Source organism: Panthera pardus, unplaced genomic scaffold (genome assembly GCF_024362965.1).
Source record: "Panthera pardus isolate Hobbes unplaced genomic scaffold, ASM2436296v1 HiC_scaffold_8, whole genome shotgun sequence".
In the NCBI taxonomy this organism is placed as follows: domain Eukaryota; kingdom Metazoa; phylum Chordata; class Mammalia; order Carnivora; family Felidae; genus Panthera; species Panthera pardus.
The window spans coordinates 3415205-3427535 of record NW_026527013.1 but is presented as its reverse complement, the minus strand read 5'-3'; the positions used below and the strand labels follow the sequence as shown (position 1 = coordinate 3427535).

At 59.0% G+C, this 12331-nt stretch overlaps 1 protein-coding gene across 1 annotated transcript; it reads left to right on the top strand.

The window, feature by feature from the left end:
* Positions 1–88: 88 nt before the first annotated feature.
* MYDGF (myeloid derived growth factor) lies at positions 89–12331 on the top strand. The gene is made up of 6 exons (XM_019430751.2): positions 89–330; positions 1651–1701; positions 7235–7296; positions 8754–8835; positions 10101–10173; positions 11840–12331. Exons 1-6 carry the CDS (start codon positions 157–159, stop codon positions 11917–11919), a joined length of 522 nt encoding a protein of 173 aa, XP_019286296.1. The 5' UTR covers positions 89–156; the 3' UTR covers positions 11920–12331.

Below are 12331 nucleotides of genomic sequence, written 5' to 3'. Positions count from 1 at the left end.
CCTAAGCCCCGCCCCAACATGGCGGCCAGAGCCAGGGAAGGGGCGGGGCGCGCCTGGTCACGTGCCCGCGCCGCCGCCGACGTGGCCTCCAGAGGTCGCCCCACGTGTCCCTTGCCGCGTCCCGTCGCCACCCTGCCCTGCGGATCCGATCCCAACATGGCGGCGCCCAGCAAAAGGAGGAACGGCGAAGGCGCGAGCTGGTGGGCTGCGTTGCTCCTGGCGGCTGTGGCGTTGAGGCCGGGGGAGGCGGTGTCCGAGCCCACGACGGTGGCGTTCGACGTGCGACCTGGCGGCGTCGTGCACTCTTTCTCCCAGAACGTGGGCCCGGGGGTACGTATCGCCGCCGCCCCGGGGGCTTGAGCGGTGGCGCCGGTGGGGGCGGGTCCTGAGAAGGGGGCCTGGACCGTCAGGGGCGGGGCCTGGCTTGGGAAGGGACTCTGGGGGTGCGGTCATCACGGAGATAGGGCTGAATTTACGCGGAGCGGGACTTCCTGGGGTCTGGCGACTTGGAGGGGGTGGGTCACTAGCCTCGGTCCCTGTTTCCTCTCGCGTGCCTCGCGTGGGCAAGCAGCCCTAACTCCCAGACCGGCCGAGTCCCCGGCCATTGGAGGGCAGAGCCGGCCCAGAAGTGGGGGGAGAGGAGGCCGGGGGGTTCTTCACCTCCAGGCCCTGCAGAGGGTCAGCCTCGCTGCGGCTCTGACTGCGGAGGAGGTGGACAGACGTTGCCCCTTCTCCATTGCACCAGGAGAAGGATGTCCTTCAACCCTTTCACCGAGGTGGGAGGCCAGGCCCTCCTTAGCCGTCAGTCAGCAAGGCTGGGGCTAGCCCAGCGCTGCCCCTAGCTCGTTGGAGAAGCCCTTCCCCTCCCATCTTCATTTTCCCTGTCTGTTACAGGTGTCACTAGCTGCGACGTACCACTTCCTCATAGCCAGATGTCGCCCCAAGTGCTTTATTTGCTAGGACCGTTTCACAGATGAGGAAAACAGACTCAGCAAAGTTTTCACTTGTCTGAGGCCCACAGCAGAGCAGAGAAGGGCCTCCTGGTGCCCCTGCTTCCAGAGTCCCCAGATGGGTGGGTGCTTGGGGGGTGGGGGACTTCCCCCTTCCTGTTCTCCCTCCCCCAGAAGCCACGTGGGCTATTTGTCCTGACTTAGGAGCTCACTAGCAGGGAGACAGGCAGGGGAGTTCTAGGTCTGTAGACACTGGGAGGCCCTGTGGGGCTGGCCTCCAGGCACATCAGCCAAGAATCGGGCTCTACCTCCTTTCCTTAGTGCAGATGTTCAAAAGCCGGATGTTATTTATTTTTTTAATTTTATTTATTAGTATTATTTTGTTAGGAATTAGTATTTTTTAAATGTTTATTTACTTTTGAGAGAGCATGAGTTGGGGGGGAGGGGCAGAGAGAGAGAGAGAGAGAGAGAGAGAGGAGGACAGGGGATCCACAACGGGCTCTGCGCTGGCAGGAGCAAGCCCGACGCGGGGCTCGAACTCGCAAACTGTGAGATCATGACCCAAGCCAAAGTAGGACGCTCAACCGACTGAGCCACCCACGTGCCCCAAGAGCCAGATCTTCTGGATTTTGGATCTCGGAAGGACATCCGCCGTAAGCGCTTTCTAACAAACTTTTTTCCGTCTTCAATTTGTCTCCAGGACAAATATACATGCACGTTCACCTACGCTTCTCAAGGAGGGACCAACGAGGTGAGTTGTTCCCAATTCCACGTAGTTTTGTATGGCGGCATCCGTTGTCGTGGAGAAATGCTCTCCAGGGAACAATAGAGCTGGGTCACACCCACATTAACTCACATTCGTGGAACTGTTCTTGCGTCGCCCATGAAAGAACATACTCCAGTTCACTAACGATGGCAGGTTTCCCCCTATAATTCCACACAGTGAACAAAAGTCTGGATGCGAAGAGGCACGTGAGGTGCGGCTCTGTCCCCGGGAGCCTCTGTCAGGGGCGTTTTGTTTGCCTTCCGTGATGCATGACCAATCATGATAAATTTAGCAGCTTAAAACAACCCCCATTTACTGTCTCCCGGTTCTGATAAGGTTAGAAGCCGTGGTCAGCGCGGCCGGGCGCTTCATAAAGCCAAAATCAAGGCGGCAGCCGGCCAACTCTCATCTCCAGCCTCCTCCGAGTTGTCGGCGGAACCCAGTTCCTCGCCACGTACGACTGAGGTCCCCATTTCGTGGTGGCGGTTTTCTCCGGCGGCCGGTGGCCGGAGAGGAAATAAGATTCGAAACATAAGAAGGATGTGATTCACCCTTGCTGGCTGGGGGGGCGGGGGGGGGGAGCGCGAGGCAAGGAGCGCAGATGGCCTCTGGGAGCGGATGGCAACTCCTGGCTGGCGTCCGGGCGTCAGTCTTCCAGCCGCAGGAACTGAGCTCTGCCCCAAGCACGTTGGCAAGAGTTGGAAGGCGAGTCCAAGCCTCAGGTGGGAGTGCATTTCGCTGACACCTTGCGTCCGGTCTTGGGAGACGCGGAGTAGGGCCCACCATACCCGGCTTGTGTCGGGGACCGAGAGCTGCTTAGGGGGCAGCGCAGTGAAGCTGCTGAACTTGGGGTCACACAAGGGTAGTGAGTTGAACGGTGCTCCCCCAGAAGCCACGGTCGCTTCCTAATCCCTGGAACCTGTGACTTTAACCTTACTTACGTATTTATTTTCATTGGTTTTTTTAACGTGTATTTTACTTTTGAAAGGTGGACAGAGACAGAATGTGAGCAGGGGAGGGGTGGAGGGAGAGGGAGGCACAGGATCCGAAGCAGGCTCCAGGCTCCGAGCCGTCAGCACCCAGCCCGACGCGGGGCACGAACCCACGAACGGTGAGATCATGACCTGAGCCAAAGTCGGACGCTTAACCGACTGAGCCACCCAGGCGCCCCTAACCTTATTTAGAAGAAAAAAAAAAATATATCTGCAGGCGTAAGTTAAGGACTGTGCAACGAGGAGATCGTGCTGGGTGATCCCAGTGGACGCCAAATCCAATGACAATAACTCTTACAAGAGACACTCCGGGGAGATTTGATAGAAGAGGAGAAGACACTCAGAGGAAAAGGCCAAGTAAAGACAGGGGCAGAGATGGAGGGGCGCGGCCACAAGCCAAGGGACACCTGGAGCCACCAGAAACCAGAAGAGGCGGGAAGGATCCTTCCCTAGAGCCTTTGAACTGTTCTTGCGTCACCCATAAAAGAACATACTCCAGTTCACTAACGATGGCAGGTTTCCCCCTATAATGCCACACAGTGAACAAAAGTCTGGATGCGAAGAGGCACGTGAGGTGCGGCTCTGTCCCCGGGAGCCTCTGTCAGGGTCATTTTGTTTGCCTTCCGTGGCAGCCTGGCGGCGACACCTTGGTTTAGACTTCTGGCCTCCAGACCTGGGAGGGAATACAGCGTGGCGGCTGTAAGGGAGGAGGTTTGTGATACTTCGTTACGGCAGCCCCAGGAAATAATGCCCGCGGCCACAGACTACGAAACAGCCAGGAACGGACGCACCAGTACAAAGAAGAGCTCCGAGAATGAGGTACTGGTTTATTCAGGAGGGAGAGCTTCAAGGGTTCGGGAAGAGGCGCAAACAGACTTTCTCAAAATCGTTAGAATTAGAAGAAAAAGGGAAGAATTCATCGTCCCTGTAAAAACCAGTAAACAGCATCTCCCTGTATCCCTGATTGTGCTTTGCTCCCAATCGACCGGACTTTGGGGAAAGCCTGCTCTCCTTCCAGAACAGTCTGTGGCATTGTGTCGCCCTACTGTGGCCGTTCATCGGGTGCCATGCGCTGTGCTGAGCCGTGCACACGTCTCATTTCTTCCTCTCCACGGCCCCAGGCGGCCATACTGTTCTGCCATGACCTAGTTTCACACACGAGGACACAGAGGCCCGGGGTCCCCCAGCTGGGAAGTGACCGAGGTCCCCAGGGCATGCACCCCTAACCACTGCTCTGTGCAGGAAACACCAGCAACTTGGAAAAGAGCGCACATGCACACACGCACACACGCACACCCGCCACCGACGAAACTCTCAGAGCTACAGCGTTGGGGGAGGGAGAGCCAAGTTCAGTCGCGCCGGCCGGGGTGACTGTAGGCTGCAGCCTTGTCTTGAAGTAGCCGTTGCGTCACAAACTGGAATTCCAGCTGCTTTCGTTCATCTTGGAGGAGGAGTTCGTTCATCCAGGCTCATCCTGGAGGAAACCACCTAAGAAAAGCAGGTGCGCTGTGGTGCGGACTCGTTCCAGGAGCACCCGTCTGGAACTGTGACCGAGATCACAGGTAGCCGGCTGCCGGGGCAGGTGGCACTGTGGGAGCCCGACGGGGCGCTCGGTGGCTCCTCATCTCTCCGTGCCCGCCAGGAGGCCCGGCAGCTGCAGCGCTTGGCCGTGGCCGGTGGGGATGCAGAGTGGCCATTTCTTACCAAGTCAAACGTACGCTTGCCCTGTAGCCCGGCACTTCCACTGCTAGGGGTCTGCCCGCTGGTAACGTGCACGACCGTCCCAGCAGCGGGATTCAGAATGGCCAACGAGGGAAACAGCCCGAGTGTCCTAACCCTAACCCTAACCCTAACCCGCGGACAGCAGCGAGGAGGCGCCCACACCCGCTGCCCCGTGACGGACCCTGAACACACGCCGCCCAGGGAAGGAACCAGACACGAGAGGCCCCAGAGTATATGATTCGACTTATGTGAAACGTCCAGAACAGGCAACGTGCGCGCGCGGGGGAGGGGTGACTGCCGAGGGAGATGGGGTTCTTTTCCGGGGAGGCGGAATGTTCCGGAACTAGGTCGTGGTGATGGGATGCACACGTGGGAACGTGCTAGAAAACACAGACTTGTTTGCTTTAGAAAAGCGAAAGGTCCGGTACGGAAATATTGCCCAACAAAGCCACTGAACAAGTGACCTGTGGTCGCCCGCAGCAGCGTGGGTGAGCGTCCGGGGCCGCGTGCTGAGTGGAAACATGCACAAGACCTGCCTACTGCCTGATTCCTCTCGGAGGACGGTTTTGTAAAGGCCCAGCTCTGAGACGGGAGACGAGGTCCGCGGTTACCAGGATTTCGCGGGGAGGGGTTAAGTGCAGAGGGAAGGGGCCGGGGAATTCGGGGAGACAGAACGGGTCTGTACCTTGATGGGGTTCGGGACACACAACTGGAGGCGTTGGGCTCTGTCGTGTCCCATCTGTCGTGTGTGTCCTAATAAAAAGTGCTAGCAGCTGCCACTTAGGCGTCCTCTGTCACACCCAGCCACTTCTGTGCCCGGTTCCCCTAGCTGCACAGACAAGGTCCCAGGGGCCCAGGCTGTCCCAGAACACACACTCACGGGCGTCTGATGCCAGAGCCGGAGCCTTACCAGCTGCCCACCGTGCCAGCCACGAGACCACAGCCAAGTTCATGTAACCACAAGGTCACTCACAGTTGACCCTGCTGCTTAGAAGCTCTTGGTTTTAAATTGGGTTGGCGTTCATTTTTTCAAACCATGTTTAAATGTTTGCCTCGGGGCGCCTGGGTGGTTCAGTCGGTTAAGTGTCCGACTTCAGCTCAGGTCACGATCTCGCGTCCGTGAGTTCGAGCCCCGCGTCGGGCTCTGGGCTGATGGCTCGGAGCCTGGAGCCTGCTTCCGATTCTGTGTCTCCCTCTCTCTCTCTGGCCCTCCCCCGTTCATGCTCTGTCTCTCTCTGTCTCAAAAATAAATAAACATTAAAAAAATAATAATAATAAATGTTTGCCTCATTTTCAAGAACCTTTTCAGAGCTGTGGCAAACCTCTGTCTCACAGCATAAAACCATTTCCAGGTGCTCAGAGGCCTTGGGGCCATGGACAGGTGCTTTTAAAAGTTTTTTTCAGTTTTTAATTAATTTTAGACAGAGTGAGGGCATGATCAGGGGAAGGGCACAGTGGGAGAGGAAGAGAGGGAGAACCTTAAGCAGGCTGCATGTTCAGTGCGGAACCCAGTGCGGGGCTCAATCCCACAACCCTGGGATCTTGACCTGAACCTAAATCAAGAGTCAGGCGCGCAACCGACCGAGCCACCCGGGCGCCCCTGGACAGGTGCTAATTTTAAACAGGGAGGAAAAAAAATCTGAGTCTGCGGGTATGGCCTGCAGCCGTCCCGCCAGAATAATCGGTCCCCACCTCCACGCTGCAGGCAAGCGGCATCTAGATGACCATTTACTCCCATTATAATTAACCTAAACACGGCCTTGCTCTCCTTAATGAAGACGCTCTAACTTTAAATCAGGAATGCCAGTACTCGGTGTATATTATTAGTCTCGGGAGGGGACTGTAAACTCGCATTTTACTAGCAAAATCCACAGATGCCGCAGGCAGCCCAGAACCGGCTGTGGTTGTCTGTTTCCATTCGCCGGGTTTTCAGGGGCCGTGAAATCTAGAAGAAACTGGTAGCGGTGTATTTGGGAATCACAACGTTTTTGATTTAAAACAAAAATTTTTTTAGCATTTATTTTTGAGAGACAGAGACAGAAGAGGGGCAGAGAGAGAGGGAGACACAGAATCCGAAGGAGGCGGCAGGCTCTGTGCTGACCGCGGGGCTCGAACTCACGGACCTCGAGATCGAGACCTGAGCCGAAGTCGGCCGCTCAACCGACGGAGCCACCCAGGCGCCCCTTTAAGTGGATTTCTAGAAAGCTAACACCTCCACGTCATTGAAAAAGAAAAACACATAAAAAAGCTTTCTGGTGCCTTCCATTGTCCAGGCCCCACCCACGTCTTCCGTGTAACCATGAGTATCACAGTCTTGGCATTTGCGCTGAGGACGTTGTGGTCATTCAACGAGCATGAATATACTCTGTTGCCTTTTAGTTTTCTTGATAGGCTTTATTTTTCAGGGAAGTTTGAGATTCACAGCCAAAGTGGGCAGAAGGCACAGATTTTGATAACCACCCCTCCCCCAGGCCCCCCATGCACGGCCTCCCCTGTCAATGACGGCCGCCACCAGAGGGGACATCTGTTAGAGTCGCCGAACCCGCCCTCCCGCGTCATTGTGAGTCCCGGCCCGTAGCGGACACTGGGGTTCACGCTTGGTCCTGCTCCTGTGGGTTTGGACGAACGTGTGAGGGCACGTCCCCACCGTTATGGCCTCACCGCCCCTGAGCCAGGCTCCAGCCGGCTGGCCCAGGGAAGGTTCGCTCACTTTGCAGAACCAGAGCTGAACCTGAAACCCACAGAGTGTGCCGTGAGCAGTGAGGCCGCGGGCCCGGGGCCGACCTGTATCTTTCTCTCCCCAGAAGTGGCAGATGAGTCTGGGGACCAGCAAAGACCACCAGCACTTCACCTGCACCATCTGGAGGTAAGTCAGGGGTCCCGGGGTGGCGCCTCGCTGAGTCTGCTGTGGGTGCTCGCCTGGGGTGCTGGGAAGACAGGGTCCTACACCCCAGAGGGCGCACAGGCGGGGGGCAGACGTCACACAGGTACAGATCGGAGAGGGGGTGTGCCACTGTGCGGGGGGATCGGTGGGGCGGGGAGGGCACCCCAGGCAAGCGCATTGACACTGAGGCCAAGAGGGGAGGGGGGAGGAAAGCAGCCCCGGGGGAGGGGTGGGGCTCCCCCCCCATCGTTACCCTCCGTCCCCCGCTCAGGCTTTGCAGTCCCGGAGCGCCACGAGCGAGCCACAGCCCAAGAAGGGACAGGAACGGGGGTGCTCAGCCCAGTGGGGGGTAGGGTGCTGGGGCTGTGTCGCATCATGTCCCTGCTCCCCTGGACCCTGTGGCCTGGAACCGACTTCTCAAGCACTGGTTGTGGGTCTGGCACAGTGCAGGCCCTTTGGGGGAGACACGGAAGTCCGGGCCGGGGTGCCCCCCTCAGGGGGCTGGGGTGAGCACAGGGGGACAGATCCACAGACAGGAGATACTTGGGTTGTGGCAGCAACAGCCATGAAAAGACATGGGGTGTTTTAATTCGCTCATAGGCGCCACCTCACAGTCCCCTGCCTGGTGCTTTACGGACAGCAGGTGCCTGCCAGCAGAGTCGGGGATCTTCTCCCCCACGCTCTGCACTGGCCCCTGTTGGCAACGGGCAGAGGCCCCAGGGGCCAGGAGCCCAGCGTCCTAGTCAGGCCCTGCCGAGAGGAGACCCCGTCCGCAGCCCCCTGGCCTCAGAAGCGTCCCTGGGGCAAGGGGCCCCGGGGCGTCCGTCTGTCTGCAGATCACCGCCCGGCACCAGGGGGTGTGAGCACCAGCCCTCTAGGTGCCCAAGGACCTGCTGGCCGCAGGGCCACCCGCTCAGCAAGAGGTCACGCCTACCTGGGCTGGCCTCCCGGTTCCGGACACTGACCGATCAGGCCCTGGCAGCCACCAGGGCTTAGAGAATCTGGGAGGCCCCCTGGACCCCCCCCCCCCCACCTGCCCTCCTGGTGCGCCCCTAGGGGGGCTCTTCACACGGCACGCGCTGCCGGCCCCTCTCAGCCCCTCGCTGCTCTGGCCGTGCTGCCCTTGTGGTCCTTTGCATGCCCCCATTTGCACCCTCCCCGGGACCTTTGCCCTCCGCCCAGGGCAGCTGTCTCCCTCCCCTGCCTAGTTAACTCCTGTACTTCTCGCCGCCGGGGATGTTGCCATTTCTTGGTCCCCAGCACAATGCCTGGAAATGCCTTTGGCCCCTGATGACAAAGCATTCAGTGAATGAGCATAAGGCTTCCCATCCTAGCACAGCTGGGGCCCAGAAGGAGAAACAGACCTGTCAGTAAATGAGCCGGACGAATGTTCTAGCAAAGAGGAAAGGCTGACTTTCTTGCCTGCCCCTCTTTCGCAGGCCCCAGGGCAAGTCCTACCTGTACTTCACGCAGTTCAAGGCGGAGGTGCGGGGCGCGGAGATCGAGTACGGCATGGCCTACGTGAGTACAGGCCGCGCGTGCGGGGGTGGCTGCCGCGGTTCGTGCCATCGCAGGCTGCTCCTTTCAGACCACCGGCAGGGGTGGGGAGGCGGGTGGAGTGAGGAGACAGACCTCAAGCCCCCAGGGGGAGATTCTGTAACCCGGGAGGACACGGGACGCCTCGCAGACTCTGGACCCGGACGTGTCAGGGAGACGGCACTGGGCCCGGAGACCCCTAGAGACCCGCTGGGCGGGGCAGGACACCTGGCCTCCCTCTCCTACCACCTGCCAGTCTCTGGCCAGTGCCCCGCTGCTGGCCAGGCCAACAGGAAGCCAGAGGGGAGGGGCCCACTCTCAAAGTCCTGGATGCTCAGCCCTGGGGACACGGGCAGGGACGGCAAGGGCAGCAGCACAGGCGGTGTGCTCACAGGGGTGGGGCAGGGCCCCACGTGCCTCGGCTCCCGTGACCTGCCGTTCATGGCCCGGGCAGCCCCTTCTGCCACGCTCCTGAGCCCCGCTGCCCCCACCAGGGGCCGGCCACACTGCGGAGCCCCTCCCCTGGTCCCCCCTTCTGCATTTGGGTCAGAAACAGTTGGAAAACCACTTTATTGGTCCAAGAAGGGGAACCAGGAGGGACAGGCATGAAGAGATCTGTTGCCAGGAACTGGCAAGGCCCTTGCAAAGCCTGCAGGCCAGGCCGGCTCGAGGGGGGCGGGGGGGGGGGGCGGGGGAGGCGGCTGGCACTGTAGGGACTTCTGCAGGGACCTCGGTCCTGCTCTGAAGGCCCACCCGGGGTCATTGAGGATAATCTCCTTTTCTTAAAGTGGGCTCCCGATGGACTTTGATCACACCGACCAAATACCTTCCCACTCTCGAGGGCCTGATTGCAGAACTGGGGCAGACAGACACGCCGCTGATCGAATTGCTCTCTGGGGTCCTGTCTTGCTTTAAAACCCATGTTTAGCTGACTTGAGACACAAGTCTGATGTTTAAAAATTACAGTCGAGAGGCTGCTGTGTTTGCGTCCTTTCCACACGTTAACTGAAGGGAAAAAATGAAGGAAATAACCTTCCTCCGAGGATTTGCAGCAAAGGCGTGACGTTTTAAGCCGGTTGACAATCTCTTAAGTGGATTAACCACCGGCTCCTCTGGATTTTCTTTCGTGCTTAGAAAAGCGTCAGGCGCCCCTTTGGTGAAAGCAGGTGGCTTTAGCCTGTGCTGCTCTGGGAAGCAGACCGGATCGTGTTCTTTCCTGATTAGAAAAGCTTCCACGGGTTCTTTTTCAGTCCAAAGCTGCGTTTGAAAGAGAAAGCGACGTCCCCCTGAAAAACGAGGAATTTGAAGTGACCAAAACAGCAGGTATGAAAGGATGATTGTTGGGGGCCCCTGGGGGGGCGCAGTCGGTTAAGCGAGCGGCTCTCGGTTCCGGCCCAGGGCATGATCTCCCGCTTTGTGGGTGTGAGCCCCTTGTGGAGCTCTGCGTGGACAGCGAGGGGTCTGCTTGGGATTCTGTCTCTCTTTGCCTCTCCCCCACCTGCTCCCTCTCTCTCAAAATAAATAAGTTTTTAAAAAACACTTAAATAAAAAAAAAAAAAAAACAAGGGATGTTTGGTGCAGATAGGCCCCAGGTACACAGGCAGAGAAGATGGGGGGGGCAGGGCGCCCCCATCGGAGGGAGGGGAGGCTACCCCTCAGCGCCCCAGCTTATAGCCCAGCGTCTGCGGACTGTTGCCCGAAAGGGCCACTAGTTATTTTCGGCTTTGTGGGGCAGACAGCCTCTGAGAGGGCAAAGGCGATCCGTGAGGCGCCACAGGTCACTGAGTAGGCGTGGCTGCGTTCTAATAAAACTTTATTGTATGAACACGGAAGCGTGAACTGCCTATCCCTAAAATACCATTTTCCTGTCGGTTCTTGTTAAAGTTGTTTAAAATGGGGGCGCCTGGGTGGCGCAGTCGGTTAAGCGTCCGACTTCAGCCAGGTCACGATCTTGCGGTCCATGAGTCCGTGAGTTCGAGCCCCGCGTCAGGCTCTGGGCTGATGGCTCGGAGCCTGGAGCCTGTTTCCGATTCTGTGTCTCCCTCTCTCTCTGCCCCTCCCCCGCTCATGCTGTGTCTCTCTCTGTCCCAAAAATAAATAAAAAACGTTGAAAAAAAAAAAAATTTAAAATGTAGAAGCCGCCCTGCGCTCATGGCGCAGGCCACGCTTGGCCAGTCCCTGCTAGAGAACGGAGGGCGCGAGAGTCTGCTCGGAGCCCTGTGGCCCTTGGGGACACTCGGGGTCGCTCCACAGCAAGGGGTCCTGTGACACCCGCACAGCCTGGCCGTCCCGGGCTCTGTGACGAGGAAGAGTTCCTGTGCTTTTCACGCAGAAGGTGTCCGTGAGGCATCGAGGTTGCTGCCTGCCCCGTGTGTCACGGGGAGGCGGGGTTACCTCTGAGGTCGGGGAGCCCCTGGTGTCCTGAGCCGTGTTGGGCTCTGCGGGGCGGGTGCTGGGCAGGAGGAGGGGTGGGAAGCTCCACAGCCGGGGCTCCGGGGAGGGCGAGCGGTTAGGACGATGGACACGGGAGTGGGGCCATGTGGCGGGGAGCCCTGAGGGTCCTGAGGGACAGCAAAGATAAGGTGAAGGACCCCCGTGATTGTGGGAGTCACCAGGCATAGGGATGGAGGAGGGCGGTGCAGTGAGCGGAGGTTTGGGGCATGAGGGGCCTTGGGTCTGGAAGGAGCCCTGTCCTACCTGCAGGTCCTTGGAGGTGTGGGACTGTAGCGGTCAAGGACAAAGGAGGTGGGGTTGCCAGTGCAAACGGGAGGTGATGAAGCTCGGCCACCACCCATTTTTACAGGATGACCTCGGCTCTTCCCACGCTGAGCTTTCCGGGGGCTTCTGCTGCCCTCAGGACAGCCTCCCCTGTGTCCCTCACCCAGCAGACTTCAGGCCTGGCCTTTCCTTGTCGGGTCCACTGTGGGGACGGCGCCCGGGCCTGGCCCAGGGCCCGGAGCGTCTCACCCCAACGCTTCTTCTCTTGCAGTGTCCCACCGGCCCGGGGCGTTCAAGGCCGAGCTGTCCAAGCTGGTGATTGTGGCCAAGGCATCCCGCAGTGAGCTGTGACCGGGAGCCCCCGGCAAGGGTGGCTCTTCCCCATCCCCGCCGAGGGAGCTGGGCCCTGGGAGAGCTGGCGCGTTACTGGTCTTCTGGGGTGGGGGGGACGACTGTCGGCCGACGTCCTCTGAGCGTGGAGCACGGGTCTGGGACCCACTGCCCGTCTCTCTTACCGAAAGAGGCACTGACTGAGGCACTCGGTGGGGGACTCCCAGGGGGACTCCCGGCTTTTCTGAAACCAGTGCGCGCCTCCCTGTGGATCCGGCCAGGCTCCAGGTCCCTCCCTGGAAGAGCGATCCTGCCGCCCTGCCTCCAAGCCTGCCGCTTTCTTGCAGTTTCCCTGGGGGACCTTCTTCCAGACTACCTGGGAGGAAATGAAGTGTTCTTTCGTATTTAAATAAATAAGCCGATCGAAGAGCTA